At 45.6% G+C, this 23,461-nt stretch overlaps 2 protein-coding genes across 2 annotated transcripts; both read left to right on the top strand.

Moving 5' to 3' along the window:
• Nucleotides 1-8: 8 nt before the first annotated feature.
• On the top strand, nt 9-17,161 carry LOC111067698 (neuroendocrine convertase 2). Its single transcript, XM_022356956.2, has 12 exons — nt 9-622; nt 11,455-11,562; nt 12,185-12,461; nt 12,543-12,580; nt 13,296-13,372; nt 13,841-13,929; nt 14,485-14,660; nt 14,733-15,046; nt 15,147-15,380; nt 15,450-15,614; nt 15,672-15,789; nt 15,864-17,161. Exons 1-12 carry the CDS (start codon nt 386-388, stop codon nt 16,023-16,025), a joined length of 1,995 nt encoding a protein of 664 aa, XP_022212648.1. The 5' UTR covers nt 9-385; the 3' UTR covers nt 16,026-17,161.
• A 5,194-nt stretch (nt 17,162-22,355) lies between these two features.
• LOC111067601 (uncharacterized protein DDB_G0285291) lies at nt 22,356-23,167 on the top strand. The gene is made up of 2 exons (XM_022356771.2): nt 22,356-22,370; nt 22,433-23,167. Exons 1-2 carry the CDS (start codon nt 22,356-22,358, stop codon nt 23,165-23,167), a joined length of 750 nt encoding a protein of 249 aa, XP_022212463.2.
• Nucleotides 23,168-23,461: the final 294 nt, after the last annotated feature.

The raw sequence follows: 23,461 nt of genomic DNA, 5'->3' as shown, positions 1-23,461 counted from the left end.
GGCAAACAGTTTTCAGCGCGCAGCGCCCAAGTGAAGTTCGTGGCAGCGCATAAAATTCTGCAGGAAGGAAAACCACCACCACCACCGCCGCACCACAACAACCATTCAGAGAGCCAGCCAACAAAATAGGAAAACAAATCCTCAACCACAACAAAGACAAAACTGATTTTCGGTGCATTGCTCTGCGATTCGCGTGGCAGAAGGAATCCTCTTTCGTGTGCAGTGAAGCGCGGCTTTTATTTTCGACAATTATAAGCTGCCCCGCTACCCCATTCCGCCCCCAAAGACGACATCGAGAGTGTGCTGTTAGCGTTGCCCCATCGTCAGGAAACCATAGCCACAGCACAGCCCCAGAGGAGGACAGGCCGGGAGGACAACGCGTGAGATGTTCATTGCAGCAGCCGCCTGGAGCTGCACTGCTGCTTCATGGCGCCTGCTGAGCGCCGGACTGCTGGCCCTCTGCCTGCTCCAGCTGGCCGCTGAGACGGGTGCCGGATCGAGCGGCGGATTGGGCAATCAGGCCGTGTTCACCAGCTCGTTCCTGGTGCGCTTCCGGCGCAACGTTGACAATGACTTCGCCCACCAGGTGGCCGACAAATATGGTTTCGACAATCTCGGGCCGGTAAGTAATCCACCAATCAATACACAAATGCCAACAAATCCACAGCCATCCCTGTGGATGGCACAGCAGTACACCTGCACTGCAGGCTCATTATTTTAGGTTCGAGGAGCCCGCAAGAGTGCGAAAAATCAATTATTTTATTGCCGTCGGCTTGGGCTTTGCCATCGACTTGGGCCTCGACTTGTGCCTACTGCTGCTGCCATCCCAAATATGGGAGGGCGATAGCGGGCAACACGACATTGCTAACACGCTGCAGTCAGTTGTCAGGCAACTGTCAAGCGTTAATTGTGACTACTTAGGCGTCTCTGTGTGTGTGCCTGTGTGGGTGCTTCCTGTGTGTGTGCCACAAAAACCATGCACTAAAAAAAATATTACGAAATATTTTAACCCAACAGATTTTTTTCCCTAAAGCAATCATACATCTGTCATGGTAACGCTCGAGTTTTATAGTTTGCAGAACTTTTGTTTCTGTGAATTAGGTATACCAAAATATACTGCTTCAACAATTGTTGAAAGAAGAGTTCCTTAAAGAAAGAAAAAACATTTCTAAAAGAGTTTTCCTTGGGTTTACCTAAAATTTCAGACAAAAAGAAAGAGAAGTTTTTTTTTTTAAATATAAACAATTATTTCACAATGTCTTCAGAGTAGAAGGGGCATTCAGAAACCTTTTTTTTTAGAGTGTAGAATATGTTTCACTTTCAGAGAAACAACCGCAAAAGTTTCTGACTTTGGCATTTACAAAACTTCCGTCGGCCGAGAACAATTTCCACTGCATACCCGGCAGGCAAAAAATTGTGGCAGAAAATTCGCGTATTGCATGCTAACTACCCATCGCATTCGGGACAAGGTCACTAGCACCCAGAGCCAGCACCCAGAACCACCTACATGATTACATATGAGAGAGTACTTTCACTTGCCTGCCGCCGACTGGCAGACAGCGTTTTAGGCACACCCCAGTGGCTCGAGACGGCAACGTAATGTGTCTGACGTTTAGAAACTCGTGTCCCCATCAAGGTGCTGCATAATACTCGTATAATCTGGATATGGCCTAGCATTTGACAGCTATTACTTGTTGCATACACTGGGATCGGGTTAACCCAACTCCATGGAAATGGGGAAACAAATGGGTGCCATTAATTGGGGTGCCGTCAATTACCATTGCGATCCATCAGGGTCAGAGGGAAATACTTGTATTAGGCAAGCGTTGAAACCAATTACATTTTTCTTCTATGTATAAGTGGGTAGCACGGCCCACGACTGATTTATCGGAAAGTTGATACCAAGGCCAACACCTGAGACCCACTTGGTGCTGCGGGCCTGATCTGCACCCTCCTCTCCTTCGCTATTCGTTTTCCGTTCTACGTGCCCCGTACTCAATGCTATGTTCTCTATTATCCATTATCCATGCGGGAGTCGTCCTTGTTATCTCGGGACTTTATTGCGACATCGATGCTATTTGCAGTGGAGCAATCTCATCTGTGTCGCCCGCCCCGCACTCTAGCTGATTGCATGCCACGGTTGCCATGCCACTGCCACTGGGCGTGCATTGCAAAAGATAGCATGCCGAGTCGGGGTCTGTGAAAAGTGAACCTTTCTCCCACTAATTGCGTCGAGATGTTTCGCTGCCCACACCCATGACCCTGCCCCTGCCTCTGAAGCAAGGAGCCCTGCAACAACAGTGGCAACAGCAATTCGACTTTAATTAAACGCCCTGCCTGGCCTGGCCTGGCTCGAGCTCTCCATTCCAACTCAAGAGGGACATTTAATTAAGCTCGAGTTGAATTTTCGCTTATTCATTTCATTTTGTAAATTTCAAATGCAGGGATTATTACGCACTAATTTATTTCAAGGAATGTACTTTTTGAGCAAAAAATAGAAGCAAGAAAAATACACTCTCTAGAGTGGCAGATAGACACACAGCATTGTCAGCAATCAGGACACGCACGTTCTTGCAAAAGTGGTAGAGATACACTCAGCTTTTCCATCAATCATAATGTACTTGCCAGTGAAGCAGAGATATACAACACATTCCCATCAGTCGGACTATAATCTGTTTAGGACGAGTACCAGCTATGCAGAAAACATTTCCATCAATGGCTCAGTTAACTGATTTGAGGGGTAACTTTTTTTTAAAAATAGACCACAAATTTAATTACAAATTGCTGCTCGTTGGCCCGTTTCTGTGGGCTTTTCCTTTTGGGCCTTAGATAATTGGCCAGAAACTCCCTCGTCCCTTGTGTGTGGGCGGGGCGCGTGTAATAAAAGTGCGGCACATGTAGCAGTACCGCAACCAAAAAAAAAGCGAACCAAATCTGTTGCTTCCTACGTCAAACGCTATCTACAAATACAAATCAAAATGTATCCTAAACAAAATATTCGCTTTCCAAAGGCAAACACACGGCAAGAGCGGAGCGGGACAGACAGGAGGCAGGGACACGAAACACACTTCAGTTCTCATTCCAATCGATATTGCGTATACGCCGCCGCGTCTTATCTGAGTGTGTTTAGATTTTATTGCCTTTGATGTTACGACCTTATCGGCAGTAAAACGTTAGATTCTGTCAGCTATTGCCCTGCTGGTCCGAGTAGAGTACACGTCGACCCACACAAATCCATATAAATCTCGATCTTCGATTAATGTAATTGCTGGCCGGCAATTTGAATAAGAGAGGCGAGAAAGTCAATTTCGTGCTTAGGTAAATACATATGCTCCCTGATTGTACGTACGCTCTCTGAGGATTTGGCCATGATGATGGAGGCGGGCAATTTTATGCTTGCTGCTCCTTAAAGTGATGGCCGACTGTTACTTGTTGCCACAGCCTCGGCTAATGCCTCAAAGCGGCTCTTCTCCTTTGTGGTGCTTAAAAGTTTACCTACGACTTACTTTGTGGCATCGCTGAGCCTTTGAGCATGCACCATGTGCATACAGGCGACAGGACACAAAGGACAGGTGTTTGTCTGCGGCTCGGTGTGTGTAATAACTTTAAAAGCTAACAAAACACAAAACCCACCTGCCTCGGTACCCCTTGGCGGTTCTGAGGCTGCTGCCTCATGAGCCGCTTGTCGTCGTTGTGAAGCTGTTGGGCAAATCCTTCCATAAAGCGCTAAGTCAAGGCTTGCCTTGACGTGGCCAATGGCAACAGGGAACCGGCAGCAGGCGCTAGTTCATGCACTCCAACCGGGTTTTCGCTTTTGCTTCTGCTGTTTGCCAAGCGATGATAAGCCCCAAGACTAACCCAGCAACAACTTGCCAGGTGAACATTTATTACAGGACTCTCCTCCCCCCGATTGTCACTGACTCTGGCACTCACTTCAATAGAAAATATCTTTTCAGTGCAACTGTCACTGAAATGTCAGTTCTCATCAAATATGCATAGTTTCATATTGCGCCACAAGTTTCTGCTCATAAATAATGCAAGACTGTTGTGACCTTATTAGCAGAGACGTGGAATCGTCCTCTTGCATGGATCCAACCACCCAACCACCCACGAACCGAGACCGACCCCATTTGGTTTTGTGGCAGAAGCTTGGTAAAGACAAATGTCCCAATGACTCGGTGGCTTGACACTGGAGCATTCATCTCCGTTTGCCGATCAACGTTTCGTCTCCGTTTGGCTGTGTTTTCCTTTCATTTATTATGCCAAATGAAAAACGAGTTTACAAATTCACTGTGGCCGCCCGTTCAGAGGCTTGCAAATTAAAGGCACGGACATTTGTAACCCAGGGCGAGCATATGTTGGCAAATACAAGACAAACAAAAGAGGCACACCCTCTGCCCATCCACACAGATAAACGTATACGTACGTACGAGTATTTCTGGTGGACAAACAGAGACGCAGTTGAAGTTGAAGATGGCCAAGGAAAAAGGTCTACCCAGGAGAAAGAGAGAGAGAGAGAGGGACCAAAGCCACAGGCACACATCTCCCCACACACACACAATGCTCTATCACGTATACGCAGTGTTGTGTCCGGGCCAAGCCAAGGCGCATTATTTATTTATTTTTAGCTCTGCGAAACTGCCGGACAAAGGCAGCACCCCTGGTGCCATATGACACCAATCTTCTCCCAGATGGAAGTCTTATGAGTACGAGTCACAACTGGCCTTGAATGCTCTTTCAATAGTTGCGCTAACTAGCAGTAATTTACCTCAGACTAGAGCTTCATAATAGTCAATGAAATGGAGAGAAATTACATATACATATGCATGTGATACATCCTAACAAAGGTGAATTCCAGCCTGTTAGAAATAGAAGAACGTAACAACAAGAACTTCTACCTTGCTCCACAATTTTCTTTAAAACTTAATCCACCTGACATTTAATGATCCCAATCATACATGTATATATCAAAATATATTTAATCGCTGCATCGCTTTCCGACATATACATATTAGTCATCCTTTCTGTTTGAGATTTAATTCAATTTAGATCCCATTAAAAAGTTGATGTTTGCCCAATGTAACTTCACTCTCGGCACATTAACCTGCACCCGATAACTTTTCACTTTTCCATGAGTCAGTCAGCAGTGTGGAACATTTGGCAAATATTTGACAACTTTTCGTTTGCATTTTGGGATATATCAAATTACATTACGCAACCTTGTCCCACGTTCCCTCCTACCACCCTTTTTGGTGAAATATAATTTCATAAAATGTATTTCTAACTATAAATTTTGGCACATAGAGCTGGGAATGGATTTCATTAAGCCCCTAATGATAATTAGAAAGTTTTTGGGTTCCGCCTGGGTCCGGCCACAAATAAATACTACTCATAAATTCCATTATTTTGCTGTCATAGCATTTGGGCTTTAACTAGTTTAGAGATGGGCGGCAGGAGCTCCTGTTTAACGTGTTGACGAGGTGTTTTCAGGGGCATTATTTTATTGGAGTCGCTATAAATAGCCAAACGATGGTAAACAAGCTCAGCTCGGATCAGCTCACACAACGAAACCAATGGACCGTACTCCAGGAGAGGACAGCGGACAGGTGTGCTCCAGTCTGCCGCTTGGAGGTGTCGCTAATGCATGCTACCCTCTGGCTGGGGGCACACAAACCCGTCACCCGTCAGCCGACACCCGACAACGATGACAGGCTGCCACTGTGGATAAACAATTTAATATATCAACACTTCAGCTAAAGTTCTGTCAAATATTTTGGCCACGGAACGGCAAAGAAAATACTTCGAATGCCATAAAATTCTGGGCAAAAGCGAGGCAAAACACAAAGACCATAAGTGCCTCGTGCTCGTACTAAATAATTAAAAAACTTTTTAGTCTCCCACTCGTGGCTTCCCTTTCCTTTCGCTCCGTTCCGTCCCCTTCCCTTCGCATCCCTTCCCACGATGTCTGCAGTGTGATAAACGAGTGTGTGAACCGCATTCTGTCATATATACTTTGTGTAAAGCTGTTTGTACACATTTTTTTGGCAAACATTTTCCATTTTTTGTGTCTTTCCGGGAATGTCAAAGGGCATTGGGCAAAAGTTTTGTTTGCTATGCGGCAAATTTCATTTTGATAAAATTAGATGAAAATCTCGAAATTTCATTAGCAAACTGCCAGCTGGCAGTGCAGAGAACAGTAGGGAGAAGAGCAACAGTAAATACGAGCAGCATGGAATTACTGCACGGACTCCCTTTGTTTGCCTTTGCGAAAATATCGCTCACACGCAATGGCGGCCCCTCGCGCCAGCATGTCAATGTCAAAACAGTGCGCTAGATAATTATGTGGCTGGGGGCGGCTGAAAAGCTGCCTTTGTGCCAAATAGTAAAGCATCTTATGGGCGATTATGAAGGGTCGGATCGCAATCTGCTTCCATTTCTGCCCGTGCATGTGGCCTTTCAGTTGACCCAGTTGCAAATTGCTGCCCGGGGGCTGTCTAAACGCTTTTTAATTACGGATAATATAAGTTTTTCTAGCTGCAGTCGTAAGCTTTTACTTGCTGGAAAATTTAATACAAAAGGTACCAGCTTTCTGGTTGGATCCTTGGATGGAAATGCAGCCGCTCTCTCCCCTGACATTATTATTTCTAATTCAATTTTCAGTTGAGCAAACTCCAGATAGGGGAAACTTTTGCGCAACTTTTCCCATTGTGCGCCGTGACAACCCAGGTTGGCAGGCAGCTAACTAACTTTCGTGGCTTCTGTCAGCCAGTCTTCGGAGCCAACAAATCAGATGCCACAACGAGCGGCACATGCCAAAAGCCTCAATCAGAGCTTATTAGTTCGGTTTCGCACAGCTGTTTGTCTTTGGTGCCATTCCTTTCACTGCCATTGTCCTGGCCTCTGAGGCGCATTCTGTTGAATTATTCAGCAGTTCCCTACCTCTTGGCCCAGCACTCATTTGCATTTCTCTCATTCGAGGCAGTCGTCTAATTCCGAGGCTACACAAATTTGCATGCCATTTATTGATGCCTTGGATTTGCTTGGTTCTCGCGTATTTATTTATTTCCATTGTTTTTCAAAAACCGACACAGACAGACGCTGTTTTGAATGAAAGTCTGACACAATAGGAACTGTCAAGTGGCGAGCCCTTGAAGGCATTTTCCAGGCAGGTTTTTCCCTATACCCGCTAAGCTACTGATTTGATTTTTATTTTCATTTTATTTCAACAAACTCAACAAATCGACTCGTCTGTGGTGATAATTTATGCAAACACTATAAAGCCTGCAGCAATTTATTTGCTTATTGATTGATTGATAAATTGCATTCGATGCGGGAGAGGGGCGGGTAGCGGTATCGGCCAGCGGACGATTTTTCTTAATTAGCGGCATGGCAATGAGGTCCGGGAGTCCAGATACAAGTACACATTTATCACATTGTAACGGAGCGCGTATCTATATTATGTGTATGGCAGGAGTTATTGGCGGCTAATGCCACCAGAAAAAGTTCACCAGCTACTGATAAAGTGACTGCCACACAGCCAGGCCAGCCAGCAGCCCTAGATAAACTGCTGCTCATGCTCATGCCGCTGACGTCGAACCACTGGGGCAGAAATTGATGAATGGTTTTCCCTTTTTGATGTTCAATATTGGATGTGAGTATAAATACGAGTACGAGTACGCAACGCATTGTGTAATATGCTTTTATTGAACTTTTTATGGAAATAAATGGTAGCCTACTTTTCAGAGAAAAGAGTTCACAACTGATTGCCTGATTGATTTCCTGAAAATGTATGCTGGAATTCAAATTAGACATGTAATATTGTGATTGAAAATTCCTTTTAGCTTGCCTTTGAGAGCATGCAAAAGGCTTCTCCGGGCTGATGTGCGTGTGTGTGTCCTGCCATTGAATGCGCATATGTAGACTGCACAATTTTCATATTTCTAAGAAGATTGTTTTTGCTATATGGCATCCATGTGGAAGTGCAAATTTAATACTTCAAATGCACGCAAGATATTTATTTTTGGATTGAACATTTCCACATAAAATATGCCAATAGAGGTCATAGGATTTTCTTGTGTGGGTGAATGTGAATTCGCTTAATTCCCTTAAAATCCGCTATTTCCTTGAAGATATTTTGAGACTCTTTCTATTATGGTGGAAGCTTAGGAATTTATGGCTATTTCTGGGTATTCCTCTCCTCTCCTCCTCCGGCAAGAAGAAAAGGCCAGTTTTGTTTCCTTTTAACTTGTTGAATGGCAGCCCAATAAGAATTCGATTAAGGTATACAATAGAGGGACAGATTTGAACGAGTTTAAGCCCTTATTGTGTGCACAAGCCCAGAGCCCTTGGGCGCACAATCACAATGGCCAAACCATTGTTATGTCGCGTGCACCCACTGAAATAAACTCGTACTCCCATCGGATGTATAAATATATCCGTCTATATAAGGACCCAGGGCCATCCAACTATTGGAGCCTGTCAGTGTCATGTACCAGCGTAGCTGCCGTCGCTGATGTTTTTGCGTTCGGTGCATTGTGCCACATTTTTTCAATCATTCATTCACCTTCCGTGAATTTTCGCGACGAGCTCGACCGACCCGAACCGTTCCCGAGTGGGAATCCATAAATTTCTGCTGCTGACAGGAGATGAAAGATGACGTGTCACAGCGGTGGCCGGCCTGAGATGTATCCAGTGAGCACCCACACAACGCTGAGGAGAGAGCATGTTCCTGTGATGTAACTACACGACCAACAGCTGGCTGGCACTTTCTTGGCATGCAAATGAACGTCAAGTCTGCGATAGCGTTTGCTTGTGTGTGTGTGTGTGTGTACGTGTGTAGTGCTCCAATCAACAAGTGTCGTCGCTGCCAACGGCTTCTTCACGCTGCCTGATGATCATTAATAAAATTTGCTATTTAAATGCGGCAAGCAACTAATTATAGACACCATTTTGGCAGCACCGAAAGTGTGGGGAAAATGGCGTCGTCCCGTTGGGCAAACTTTTTGCTAAATGCGTGTGGGCGACATTGAGCTTAAATAATTCACACAAGCAGACAGAAGCCAACGTTTGGTGGGGAACACAAAAAGAACAGCTGCCACTTGCCACGCAGTGTCTGTTGCTGGTGCTGGTTCAGTTTCTGCCACTGCCGCTTGTCCTGGGATCACTCTTGCTGGCTGCCATCCACGTTATCACCCATTGCGACATATTATATTTATAATGGCGAACCATATACATACACACACACACACACTCATATATACTAATACATCGGGGGTACTAACACGGGCAGACACAATGGCAACAATATGGCTACATTAGACTCCGCTGAGCCTGTGCTGACTTTGCTGCCATTCTTATTCGCATTATTTCTGTTTTGCTCGACCCACTCAAAGCCCGGGATAACAGTTTTTTTCTCTGTTGTAATCTGTTGGCAGCTCCATATGTTGTGCTCATGAAGAATAATCCAAAAATTATGCCACAGCCATCTAAAAATACGATGGCAATTTATCGGCATGTGGCCATCGCTGCCGCCGCCGCTCAGATTAATTCACTTATGTATGCAGAAAGTTCCCCAGCACCCACTGTGCGTATGGGCAATGTTTGCGCTATTTTCTTGGGCATTTCGCGTTGGCCGCTGCTCTATCCCCTTGTCTCTTGTTCTCTTTGTTGATGAGTTACTTGGGAAGTCCATTAAACTTCGATGTTGGGCGCGCAGCTGTTGCAGTACCCATTCAGTAATTTACGCACAAATTAACAGAACATAAAAATAGGCAAGCCGCGGCCGCTCCACTGCCCTCATTAAACAGGAAAGCGGCTGGCTCCCGGCACGAGTGGTGAGAGTGGCGCGACTGTCAAACTGTCAGTGGGTTCTGATTGACAACAGTCAACGGATTGATGGCCCTCGAGCCTCGCTTCGCGGCCTTGTTTGTTGGCACTTGTCGCCTAAGTAAACCAAAACGTGGTGGGTCCTTCTATTGATTTGCTACCCTCTTGGTGGCGCGTCTGCTGAACGAAAGTAACATTTCTTCCGCACAATTTCAGAAATATTTGTACAGACAAACAGAATGAACGGAGTTCTGTTCCGCTTGTTGATTTTACTCTTCTGCTACATTTTTAATGTTTTTTCTGAGAATTACATTCCCCCTTTCAGCACAACGAAAATTCCGTGTGAAAGCGGTCCGGGGTCATCGGTCAGCGTTATAAAACCCGAGATGTAAAAGCATTCATCAGTCGGGCATATCCCGACTGGCTTTATTAATATTTAATCCTGCGAGGTGAGACGGACGGGACGGGTCCCGCGAATCCTTAAAACAGCTGCGTGGGCACACTTTTGCATAAGCTCACGTTGATGGAATCCTGTCAGACAGCAGTCCATCCTGTGGTGGAGTTACTCATCCGCTCAGTCAGTCAGTTAGTCAATCATTCAGGGGCTGGTCTTAGACAATTACCCGCGTGTTCTTAGCAGTCCTCATGCTTCTCTTTTCTTCAGAATTGTTCCAACAAAAGAAAAGCCTTTCAAGTGCCAATCTGCATAAATTCTGTTCTGGCCTGGTTAATGAGTTGCGTCACAAGAGTAGACCAGGGAACTGGGACCAGGTCCAGCTAGAGTTTTAGTTCCAGTTACTGTTGCCAGGAAATTGATGGTATTGTCATCGCTGGGCGCATTAATGAACGCTTTATTGTCGCGAATTTGTGCGAGTTTGGCATTAATGGCACTCAGCGCCATACAGCTGCTAATTAATCTCAGTATAAGCCTGAATTATGCAGGACAAACCGACGGACAAAAGGGCAAAGTTAAACGACGCCCAGCAGCTGGGCAATACCCATTTGAGTTTCCAATGGCAATCAGCACAGAAGAGCAACAGTTCCAGAGGCGGAGCACAGGCCCCCAGAACCATGGCACACAGACACAGAGAGAGCGAATCCCAAGGGCTCGACCATATAGACTTTTACTGGGGCCAAGCGAAAGCGTGTGTGTGTCGAAGGCCAGGCACAGGCACAGGCACGTATCGTGCTGAAACTTGAGATTCCTTTCACTGAAATTGTACTACGGAAAAACGGAAAATTACTGGGCTCTCGCTCTGGCACTGCCTTTGGCTCGAGGAGCGATGCTTGCCCAAGCGTCAGCATCGGGCACTCAATTTACCAAAGCCAACTAATGATGAAGATGTTGCTGATGCTGGGCTTCTGCTGCTCCGTCGCATCATGATTATGACTGGCAATTTAGAGCACAATTATGGGCATGTACCCACGCAGGATACGAGTGCGAGTACGAGTACGAGTATGTGTGTGTGCTTATCGAGTGGCGAGGGAATAGCTCCGGCTAAACTCAATTAGAGCGCAATTAAGGGTCACGCTTCTAGGCGTAAAACAAGCTGAGAATTAATGTGTTTTCCTCAATTAAAATGCCTCGGGGTCTAGTGTAACGCTATTTCGTATCTGGATTCATTACAGCTGGTCGGCGCCGACGGACACGAGTATCATTTCAAGCACCGGACCCTGCCGCACGCCCGCTCCAGACGCAGCTTGACGCACACGCGTGCCCTCAAGAGCCATCCCTCGGTAAGTCGATTTCCTGCAACAAACAAGAGCATGAAAATGAAAAAGAGTGCGACTATGTACAGCCAATCCACTTGACATACTTATTGTCCGTTGGTTGCACCATCGTAGTGGGTCATAAAAAGGTGTCGAACGGCAAGATTGTGTTCCGGGCAAATGCCAGAGTTCAGCCAGGGCTAAGCTTCATTTCCTGCAGAAAGGTGGTTCTCAAAATAGTCCAGCCAGGACATGGCACGAACGCTCACTGTTTCCGTCCAAACTGCAGTTGGAACATCGATTGCCTTGCATTGAAATGCGACGTGCGTCCGTTTTGTTTGGGTGGAACGTGCCATTAGGCCATCGACGATAATTACAATGCAAAATGCAAAATGCCGAGGGCAAACAGAGCGTGACAGCGAACAGGGAACGAACAGGACAGTATGGAAATTGGCAAGCAAACTAGGTCGTTCGGAGCTTTCCAATGAACTACTGGCCAGAATGCCAGCAGAAGTTTACAGGTTCGACAGGCATTCAGGCATAGCAATCATCCATATGGCCATGCCTTGGCTGTGTATCGGAATGAGGTGCTGATTGTTGACGTAACTAACAAAAAAAAAAAAAAACTATTTCCATTCTGATGCTACAGGTACACACGGCTGTGCAACAACCCGGATTCAAGCGCGTCAAGCGGGGGCTGCGACCGGCAGTGCCTGCCATTCATGGCATGAAATTCGATTTGAAGCAGGGGGAGGCGAACGCCAACCGCATCGAGGAGGAGCCCACGGACCCCTACTTCCCCATGCAATGGTACCTGAAGAACACCGGCCAGAACGGGGGCAAGGTGCGACTCGATCTGAATGTGCAGGCGGCCTGGGCCCAGGGCATCACCGGCAAGAATGTGACCACAGCAATCATGGATGACGGTGCGTACTTCTCGAATGGCATATAAAAATTTAATTTACAACTCAAAATAAACTGAATTTTATTACATCCCATTTCTGCAGGCGTGGACTATATGCATCCGGACCTCAAATTTAATTATGTGAGTACGCAACATACACACACACACACAGAGAGTTTCATGAATATTTTGTTTATTTATGACTGGCCTCTGGCCAGTCGCCCCTGCTCTCGCTCTCGGAGCTGAAAAGCTCATTCATTTTGAGAGCGGATGTCACGGTCAGATGGTCACTTTTAAAGCGAAATTCATGCTGCTTCACGTTGCTCATCAAACGCTCGGTTTTTAATTAAATTTCGGTTTGATGAGAAATTCAATTAGAGACATGTGGCAGTTTCAGCTGAAGCTGTCGCTGCAGTTGCAGCTGCAGCTGCAGAGGTGTGGAAATCAATATTCGAACGAGCTGCGAGCAGGCCATGAGGACTGCTTGCGGAAGAATAATTGCGTCACCCAATCCAGTGTAATGCAAACAATTCAACTTTTAAACAGCCCCACAAAAGACTTTCCGAAGCCCTAATATGTGCACGGGAAGTTTTCAGAAAATTGAAGCTGAAAGCTGAAACTTTTATAAGGTCATTAAAACTTTCCACTGTGCTTACCCTCAAGGGATCTGTGCTGACTTGAATCCGTCGTCTCTTAAAGCTATACCCAAAATGGAAAAATGGAATAATTTGAATACCTTTTACGACTGACTTAATCGGCTGCTACATCAAAACGCACTTACCAAAGACACGCGGAATTTACATTACATTTGGGTTAACGGAGATGCTCATTCTATGTTTTATTTTTTGTCTTTTAGAATGCCGAGGCCAGCTATGACTTCAGCAGCAATGATCCCTTCCCCTATCCACGCTACACTGACGACTGGTTCAACAGGTAAGTGGGTGGAAAAAGGATTTGGAGTGCCCTTGCCAGACAGCATGAATAAACGTAGGCAGAATTCCATTGAATTTTCGTGCCACGCCAGGAGAAATGTAGACAGATATTTACGCAATCCCTTGCTCAATGCCACAGTAGAGATTTCAATTGCATTCTTGGGTTGCAATATCTGCTTTAATTGGCCTAAACGGCAGCAGGAAAGTGAAACTAGAATGCCAGTAGTTGTGCCAGTATAATTGAGAGCAATAAAGTGAACATAAGAGAGTTATTATCCATTGGATGCACTTGCAGATTGTAGATAATAAAGTGTTTAATTGGAATCAAGCACCCAACAGACTCCGACAGCAGACCGTTTTTCTAGGTTTCCTTTCGCCCCCCTTCAATACGCTTTATTTAGCTTCTAACCGCTACAAATTCCACGTAAATACGCAAATGTGTAACCCTTGTTTGTGCTTCTATTTGCAGTCATGGAACCCGTTGTGCCGGCGAGGTGGCTGCTGCCAGAGATAATGGAATTTGCGGTGTCGGCGTTGCTTATGACAGCAAAATCGCAGGTAAGTGGCTTTTCACAGATGGCAAAGGATTAATAATGCAAATGCTCTGTCAGTGCCTGTCCCGCAAAGTTTTTCTCTTGATAAATCGCATTACGCATACGCCGCGTAATCCTCGGCTAGCGCAGGGAAATCAATTTACGGCCTCAGCTGCGGATACAATCTTTTTTTGGGGTGAAAGTTAATGGATCGCATGTCGTCATTGAAAATTGAGCTTCAGAAATGATTTCACATAAACTTGGGTCACAAGGGGAAGAGGGCGCACCCCAAGGTCGCGGCGGCGGCAACAAGTGTGGATATAAATCGGGCCGAGTTATCTGTCATTTTTATAACCCAAGTGGGAGAAATCATGTGAAAAATCGGGGAAAATGCTGTGCCCTCTTTGGCCCTGGCCCTGTCTCTGTCGTCGAATTGCAACTTTTATGATTGCCATAAAGCTGCGAGTGAAAGTGGCTGGTGGGTGGTGGGTGGACTGGGTGGGGGAGTCATATAAATATTGATTTATAATTTCCGCCATTAGAATTAATGCATACTTATCGCATTCGCCATTCGCCACAGGCATACGCATGCTGGATCAGCCGTATATGACGGATCTAATCGAGGCCAACTCCATGGGCCATGAGCCGCACAAAATCCACATATACAGCGCCTCCTGGGGCCCCACGGACGATGGCAAGACGGTGGACGGTCCCCGGAATGCCACCATGAGGGCGATTGTCCAGGGCGTCAATGAGGTATGCCATTTGCGAAATAGAGCTCTAATCCGATACCCGGTCATTAGTGCTAATCTTTGGCACCACCCGCAGGGTCGAAATGGACTGGGCAACATCTATGTCTGGGCATCGGGCGATGGCGGCGAGGAGGATGACTGCAACTGTGACGGCTATGCCGCCTCCATGTGGACGATTTCCATTAACAGCGCCATTAACGACGGCCAGAACGCTCACTACGACGAGAGCTGCAGCTCCACGCTGGCATCCACGTTCAGCAACGGTGCCAAGGACCCCAACACGGGCGTTGCCACCACTGACCTGTACGGCAAGTGCACGACCACTCACTCGGGCACCAGTGCGGCGGCGCCCGAAGCAGCGGGCGTCTTTGCGTTGGCCTTGGAGGCAAAGTGAGTAGTCCTGCCCCTCCCTCTTTCATTCTCTCCCTCTGCAGCATTATGAATTTATGCTAATCCAACCCGACTCCGTTTCGCTAACCCACGTCCACAGTCCACAACTCACTTGGCGCGACATCCAGCATCTGACGGTGCTGACATCGAAGCGCAACTCTCTGTTCGATGCCAAGAACCGCTTCCACTGGACAATGAACGGCGTGGGTCTGGAGTTCAACCACCTCTTCGGGTTCGGCGTGCTCGATGCTGGTGCCATGGTGACGCTCTCCAAGCAGTGGCATGCAGTGCCACCGCGATACCATTGCGAGGCGGGCGCGATAACCCAATCGCAGTGAGTGTTTCTATCTTTGCTTGGATTAGGACAGCTTTACCCATCTATCTCTTTCTCTCTCCCTCCTAGGGCAATTATCATGGGTCGCTCACTGTTCTGGGAAATTAAGACCGATGCCTGCAAGGGCACTGACACAGAGGTGAACTACTTGGAGCACGTTCAGGCGGTGATCTCGGCAAATACTTCGCGACGCGGCGACCTGGAGCTCTTCCTCACATCCCCCATGGGCACCAAGTGAGTAATCTAACCTGAATCACTGTTCACAAGAGGTTCACCTTATTTCATTCACAGATCCATGATCCTGTCGCGCCGCGCCAACGATGATGACCATCGCGATGGCTTCACCAAATGGCCCTTCATGACCACTCACTCCTGGGGCGAGTATCCGCAGGGAACCTGGAAACTGGAGGTGATATACAAACCATTTGGGATAGATAGATAGATAGATTACATTATCTAATCAATTCCATTCCATTTCCACAGGCACGTTTCAATTCCCCCCAAACCCGTCATGGTAATCTGCTGGAATGGTCTCTCGTTCTGCATGGCACCAAGGAGGCGCCCTACCGCACTCTGCACCCATCCTCGCCGCACTCCAAGCTGGCCATCGTGAAGAAGGCCCACGAGGACAAGAAGATGAAGTAGGGCGGTTCTGGTTATCCAGCCGGCAGGTCCGTACCGACGACGGCCATTAGGCAGCTTGGCGTTTTATCAACGAGTGTAGAGAGGCGGAGAGAGGGAGGGAGAGAGGTTCAATAAAAGTGCTGGCTGTGTTTTATTTTGGTATAGGATTGATTGAGATTAAACTATTGATTTCTTTGCGTATCTCTAATTTAATTTGTCTTCAAATTCTGGCCGTTTGCGAGTTTGCTTTGCTGAACTGAAAGTTCATGTTTCAATTGAAAGTCTTTAATGTTTTCGATCTGTTTACATTAGTTAATTGATACTTCTATATATATTTCACTGTCCATTCAATATTTCTGGAACTTGCAAAGCGCACATTAGAAAATCTATTAAATATACTAGGCTCAAGCAGAAGATCAGAGAGCAACTCCTTCTTGAATATCAGAGAGACAAGCCACAATGAGAAACAGGTATAGCAGTATATAATATAGCAGAATATATATATACATAGCTGAGCGATCGAGGAAGTAGTAGAAGGGGTATATAGCATAATAAAACGAAACGAAAACCCTATGTAAATGTGTAATATCTATGTGTATACATACATACATAAACTTAACTAACTCTAGCTGTGTCCTATGCCGTTAGACTCCTTCCTATATTTATCTAGTATGAAATACGAGTGTTTACACATATTTTAAAGCTACGTATTTTATTTTTCCATAACGTATATACATATATACATACATACATATATATACCCACACGCATATACATATTTACCTAAAGATCTATCTAAATCTTAGCGAAAACATAAAATGTTAATCCCAGTAATCAGGCCAGCAGAACAAGTTTGTTGCCGCTTCGATTCGCCGATTCGGTTGCAACTTCCATGCCGGATGATTCTGATTTCCTTTCGGAGCTCGCACGTGTGAGATGCATTTACATACATAGTTTTCCTTTCAGTTTCTTTCGGGGGCCAAAACCAAAACCAAAACTAAAAACCAAAACCAAAACAAGCATACATAATGATATAATATTACGAGTAAAAAAAGTAACAACACGAGACACGATACACGATAAACGATAAACGATATATGATGAAGAGATCACAAAACGATTGTAACGTTGAACGGAGCGATGGTTAAGCAGAGGTATTAAAGTACAAGTTCAGAACAGAGTGTTTAGCATGTAACAGATACAGATAAAGATAAAGATAAAAAGATTGTTTTACCTAGTCTAATAACTAAACGACAGCGCATTGTTAAGTTTATGGAGAATGTGCCGTGGCATGGATACAAAGATATATATATATATATACATATATACAAAAGCATATATACATACATATGTATATGAGTACGTACATGTGTAATTATTAATCGATAAACCATATGAGCAGATGTGGACAGAAACATTATATACATACACCAAATATATAGCTATACATGCATAAATGTATGAACCATATATATATATATATATATACATATATACAAAATACCACAAGAATAAATGCAAGCAGTAACATATGTGGCTGTTATGTTGATCTTTGATGTTGTAGATACAAAAACCCAAACGGTACTCACTCACAGATCCGAATACACCCAAAACCATCGGTCATAGATAAAAATGTGTTGTAGATGATAGATGTTTAACACCCACAAATACACAAACACCCAAACACACACACACAGAAAACACCGATATTTGGTTACATATTTTCTGTTTTTCCATAGCGTTCAATATGATTTCCCTCCTTGGTTCGGTTTTACCATTTCCGTGTAATTGCACAGGAAGATCATTTAAGTTTGTAAATAAAAGTTAAAACAAAACGGCTTAAAGTGTGTTTGATTTGGGTCTAAAAACAACTTTAGAACTCGTAGATATGTACATACATATATAAAAGCAGACTTTAGACATCTCTTCCAGCAATTGTGTAAGCTTCAAAGCTTTTCACCCTTACCCAGCTATTTTCTCTCCAAGCCAAATCTACAAAAAAGTTTCTGTTCAGCTTTTGCGGTGCTTTTAAAAAGCAAAAAGCTAAAGTGAACCCTTAATCAAGTCTTGGTATTGAGAGCAAGCACAAGAGCATACTTAAACCCTTAATATGGGAAGAACTTGGGAACCTTGTAGCGATTTCCTGCACCTCAGTAATGCTTCCAATATAGAGAAAAAGAAGCTCTAGAGCTTTCGAGCCCAGCCAATGGACAACCTTTATATACATTTGCTTAATATTATCAACATCAATTAATTATGCAGCTCTATTTTAGCCACGTCCCGGACACGCTTTCAAAATATAATTAATGAACGCCAATTAATATGCCAGAACAAGCATGTGATAAAGGCAGCAGGATGTGTGTGTGCGGGGGATTACTATTACTATCCGTGCCACTGTTCTGTGGCTACTGTTCGGCTCTCGACCGAGTGTCCGGTTTATGGATACCATAATTAAGGACATGACGTAATATGAATGCGTATCTGGCTATTGATCATGATAGCTATTGATTTTCGTTTATGGCCTGGCCAACAAATGATTCTGCGCTGGATTCTATGTATTTTCCATGTTCTATATACAAAAGTCTGTCTAAATTTAGAACCTTATGCAAAAAGAACAACAGAACAGTTTCAGCTGTTGACACAACTAATTGCGCTATATCCTGGTAGTCATTTGCGGGCGTGTCCCGCCAGGTTCTTGTCCTTTTCCTTTTTTCGCTGTAGCCGGAAATATTTATTAACTAGAAATTGCATAGCACAATGGCAACAAGCAGGCGTACAGGCCGCCAACAGGAAGGAAGGAAACGAGCAAACATATGACGCACCCTCCGAAAGCAAATAAACGTTTGCCTTTACCCACACACACACACACACACGCTGAGCAACACACCGACAGGCGCCAACGATACGTATACGCAATGTTGTTTTTAGCCATCGGCTCTATAGGCCTTCATAAATCATCTGGCTGCGGGCATATGATAAATTGTCATACTAATTGTTTTTAGCGTCCAAGACAGGGCACGTCGCGGTGCGGCCACTGGCCGGGAAAAAAGGAAACGGAAGCATGGAGGAGCCGTAATAATGTTGTGGGGTGTCGTCCGCCTGCTTTAAAATGCCGATGGCCCAACGATTTTCCAGCTCATTTACTTGCCCTGTCAAATTTTGCTTATCATTTAACACAACTCTCATTTGTTGAAGAACGTTCCACTTAAATTGTCGAATTTCTGGTGAAACATTTGGCCTTACACTCGTCAATGTTCTGCAGGTTCTGCAAGTGCAGTCAGTCGGTCCTGGTCATAAGGCCATCATCAATCATAATTAGCCGCTGCAACTGCATGTGCTCATCGACGGTTACACCAGAAACAGAGCCAAGGGCACGCCCCACAGATTCGCGTAAAAAATGTCGGGTTACATGTAGGCGCTACTATTATGCAAATGTTTGTTGGGTTTACGATACAGGGTAACAAGTTTTTGATTTATGACACATTAATAGTGACAGCCAGCAAAAGCCCTGTTTTAGGGTCAGTTGGGCGTCTCGTCGTCTTCACTAACAGCGTCAGCAGCAGAAGCAGCAATATGAGATGAGCTTCCCCAAAGAGGCAACAGGTTTTTGGCTGCTGCGGCTGCTGCTGCTTCTGCTGCTTTTGACCAATTTCTCTGCGGTCTTGGAACTTGGCGCAAACATGTCTGCCGGACAAAGTGTTTGACACTTTAATGAACTGCCCGGGGTCGCGTGTGTGAGCAGTTCATTAATATTAATGCTCTGGGTATTTTGTTTTCTTTCTGTCGTTTCTCCACGGCTTGCGCCATGCGAAAATTGTAGACCAATTCGCTCTGGGCCAGACACAAATGTCAGTTGCCGGCCATTAGCTAATATTTAGTAATTGCTCTTTAATTGACCAGCTCCACCCCCCTCTCACTCGCCATCCATTGATGAATTCTACCCATTTGGCTGACAGTATAATGTGTGTAATAAAGGTCTGCTGACCTTTTGGGCACTACACTCCACTCCACTCCACTCCAATCCAAACCACCCCCATTCCGGCCGATCTGCTCCTTTGAATGCTGTCGTGATTTGTTTTTTTTTTTTGTCCGCCGCATTTTCGTATAATTGCCATGATTATCTGTCGGTGACTGTAGTCCCCTGGATGGTGGGTCAATTTCTGCTGCTGATGTCATGATTTATTACCAAGGATACGGCACCCGGCGGTACGCGTGCCTTTAAAGAATTTTAATTAACACAACCACAGGCGAAAGCCCAGCCCTGCAAAATTTGTACAGCCAATCACTCCAATTTGGGGCTAAAAATAAATCTTATCACTCTCGAAACTTTCGACATGGCGAATTGTTATTGTCATTGTTCGGGCCTAGTTCTGTTTGTCTTCTGGCCAAAGATAAACAGTAAACAAGTGATGGAGGGGCCCTGCCACAGCAATGCCGATACCCATGGCCAAGGACAACAGGAGTCCTGGCAACCTGGCCAAAACTGAAACCTGTGCTCGGACCCCGCCCCAGGACAGTATATTTGCTTTTGGGATACGCAGCTTTTTGCGGGTGTCACTGTCAATAGGCTGTTTGATTTTGCTGTCGCCCACAGACACTTTGGCAACTTCTAAGCGCATTTCAAATCTCCAGGAACTTGCCATTCCTTGGACACAAATTAAATGAATTCTCTTTATGGCCAATGGCCAAAATGATGAAATTAGGTGAACGCTTTGCTGAAATGCCCCTCAAGGCGAAAGCAGGATTAAATTTTTCCTCTAACAAACTATGCATATTTATAAATGTAAATGTAAATGCTGCCCAGTGGCCATTGCCAACCCTCGGCCAAGAAACGCCACCCCGCCTTCAGGATCTACTCTCATCTGCCTGATGAGCAGCCGTCGGCAGCTGTACTTGTTCGTAGTCATCCCTGATGGATGACTCCTCATTATGTGCATAAATGGGTATTGTCCGGCCCATCCTGCCATCCTAGCCTGTTGCGCTGCTGTTGTTCCTGTTCTGCCTTTTGGCCCTGTCCTTTTGCTCCTCTGTCTGATGGAATGTTTCGGTTATTTAGGCAAATAAATCGGGCCATATGCCCACTGAGCGAAAGTACTCATCGAACTCGGTTATTTCGAGTGAAAAACTTAAAGAGAAATCTCCTCAGTTTCGAATTACAATGGGATAGGTGGCTGCCTGATGATAGCCCAATTAAAACAGAACCAATTAAAAGTGAGAATACAAATTCATCTTTAAATGCTTTCAGTATCGTTTTCCGAGTGTATCTAAACTGGTTTATGATCTATTCAATTGGCAGCAAAATAGCTGCTTGGTCTTTATCAATTAGAGCACATCCTTAACGCCCACACACACACACTCACGCATGAGATTTATGTACGGCAATCAGAACAATTAACTGGACCAGAAACCGTAGACAGAGGAAGTGTGCTGATGTCTGATGTCTGAAGTCTGATGTGTGTTTGTGTTTGTATTTATTGTTAAATATTGCTTATGCAATGCTCTTCATTTGTGGTCTGTTCATGTGTGCGTCTCCTGAGAACCATTTATACCTAATTCAGGAGCATTTGTTACCGACTAAACGGAGGCAATGTGCGAAAATTAGACGGCAAAAGCAAACCGTGTACCATAGTAGTCAGTCCTAGGTAACCACGGGAATATCCAACAAGCAAGATTGACTGGCACTTTTGTTTAGTTTCCTACTTCCAACTGTTGCTGACGGAGCTCTGAAGATTACTGGAGTTGGAGATGGAGTTTGAGTTGATGGAGATCCCAGATGATGGAGCTGATGGGGCGAATGCTCGGAGTGGGTTCATAAGCAGCCGCAAGAAATGCAAATCGCAATCTCTTCGACTAATTAATTAATTATGCATATTTTGCATAGCTGTTTTGTGGCAGAAAGCATCGCTTTGATGTCTGTCCGCCCAAACACGAGTAGTTCCGCAGATTTATGTAAGACAAGCAACGCCCTAAGGTTGCAAGCAGCAACAGAAAAAAAAAAACACAAAACAGGTTGAGAGAGAGCCCCCCGTGGAAGTGGGGACCGTAACCCAAGACGGGGTTTTGTGTCAACGCTTAAAAGCTCATTTATCTTTGATTAACTGTTGGCAATGCTCGTGGCGCGGCGTTGCAACAACCGAAGATGAAACCCAAATCGATGCCGATCCGAATCCCGATATGATACTGGCATATTGCAAGCGCTGCCCATCATTTGTCATATTTACAATTTCCCATTTCGCTGGTTTGTATAAATATCTGCGAATTCCAGATGCTGGGCGCCAGTTACAGAGTTTACAGAGTGTGAAACAGATCCTCAGCACCGGACATCATCAGACAGAAATACCCAAGCAAAAGATGCGTGGATTTGTGGTAAGCCATCGAGAAAGTTACAGCCTGGGAGAGTGAGTTAAAGTATTCCCTCATCTTTGCAGCTACTTAGTTTCGTTGCTGTGGTGGCAGCTGGTAAATTGGGTTACAATTACCAGGCAACTGCTGGCGACCGCCGATTTGCTGGACTCATTGATGCAGAAGCCACGGGATTTAGTTCTACGAACGGGGGACATCAGCAGCAGCAACCACAGCAGCAGCAGCAGCAGCAGTTGCAACAGGATAACCAGCAGCAACAGATTCCAGTGGCCGCCGAAGAGTTCAGCAAGGAGTTCTTTACCTATGCCGCTCCCGAGGAGGACTTTACGGACCACGATGCCACCGAGCAGATAGCCACCATGCTGAAGCGCAATCTTCGCGTGCTGTTCATCAAGTCACCGGAGCACCAAGGCCTCACCAATGCCGCCCTACAGCTTGCCAAGCAGGCCAGTGAGCAGCGCACGGCCGTCTATGTGCTGACCAAGCAGGCGGATATCGGGCAGCTGGCCCAGCGGCTGCAGAGCGAGAAGCAGAGCCAGAGCAGCAAGCCAGAGGTGCACTTCGTCAAGTATCGCACACCCGAGGAGGCGGTGCGGGCACAGCAGCTCATCCAACAGCAATTCGATGCCCTGGGCGGCTCCTCCCGCAGCTCCGATGAGGGTGTGGCTCCCGTGCTGGACTTCAGCTCGGCTCCAGGCTCCCTTAACGAGCAGGGTCAGAGTCAGGGTCTGAATCAGCGAGAGGTTGCTCCCCCGTCAAAGTATTTACCATCGGCGTCGCTCCGAGCAGATAGATCGTAGGCTACTAGGATAGATAACCATAGGAACTTAATCGTAGGTCGTAGTCCCCTAAGCCTAGCCCTAAAATATATACAAAAGAAAGAAGAGAATAACATTACTGACTTGTAAATGCCAAAAGACGCATGGAAACTTTAAAGGCGATTATATTGTAAAGGCAATGTGCTTCTGAGTACGTGACCAGCCATCTCATCTGGTGGGGTTCATGCAGGAGGTGGTCCTCCCATGTGCTTTCCTGTACCCAGTCTCTCTGCCTGTTCGCTACGGCGATGGCGATGGCGACCGAGACCGAGAGCA

The sequence above is a fragment of the Drosophila obscura genome, unplaced genomic scaffold (assembly GCF_018151105.1).
Source record: "Drosophila obscura isolate BZ-5 IFL unplaced genomic scaffold, ASM1815110v1 contig_192, whole genome shotgun sequence".
Classification (NCBI taxonomy): Eukaryota; Metazoa; Arthropoda; class Insecta; order Diptera; family Drosophilidae; genus Drosophila; species Drosophila obscura.
This window is presented reverse-complemented; position numbering and strand designations above follow the sequence as displayed.

Excerpts from the sequence above, each read along its gene's own strand:
- LOC111067698 (XM_022356956.2), top strand. The coding sequence starts at position 386 with ATGTTCATTGCAGCAGCCGCCTGGAGCTGCACTGCTGCTTCATGGCGC. Across the intron at positions 13,373-13,840 it reads ACTGACGACTGGTTCAACAG|TCATGGAACCCGTTGTGCCG; the intron begins GTAAGTGGGTGG and ends TTCTATTTGCAG. Across the intron at positions 13,930-14,484 it reads TTATGACAGCAAAATCGCAG|GCATACGCATGCTGGATCAG; the intron begins GTAAGTGGCTTT and ends CATTCGCCACAG.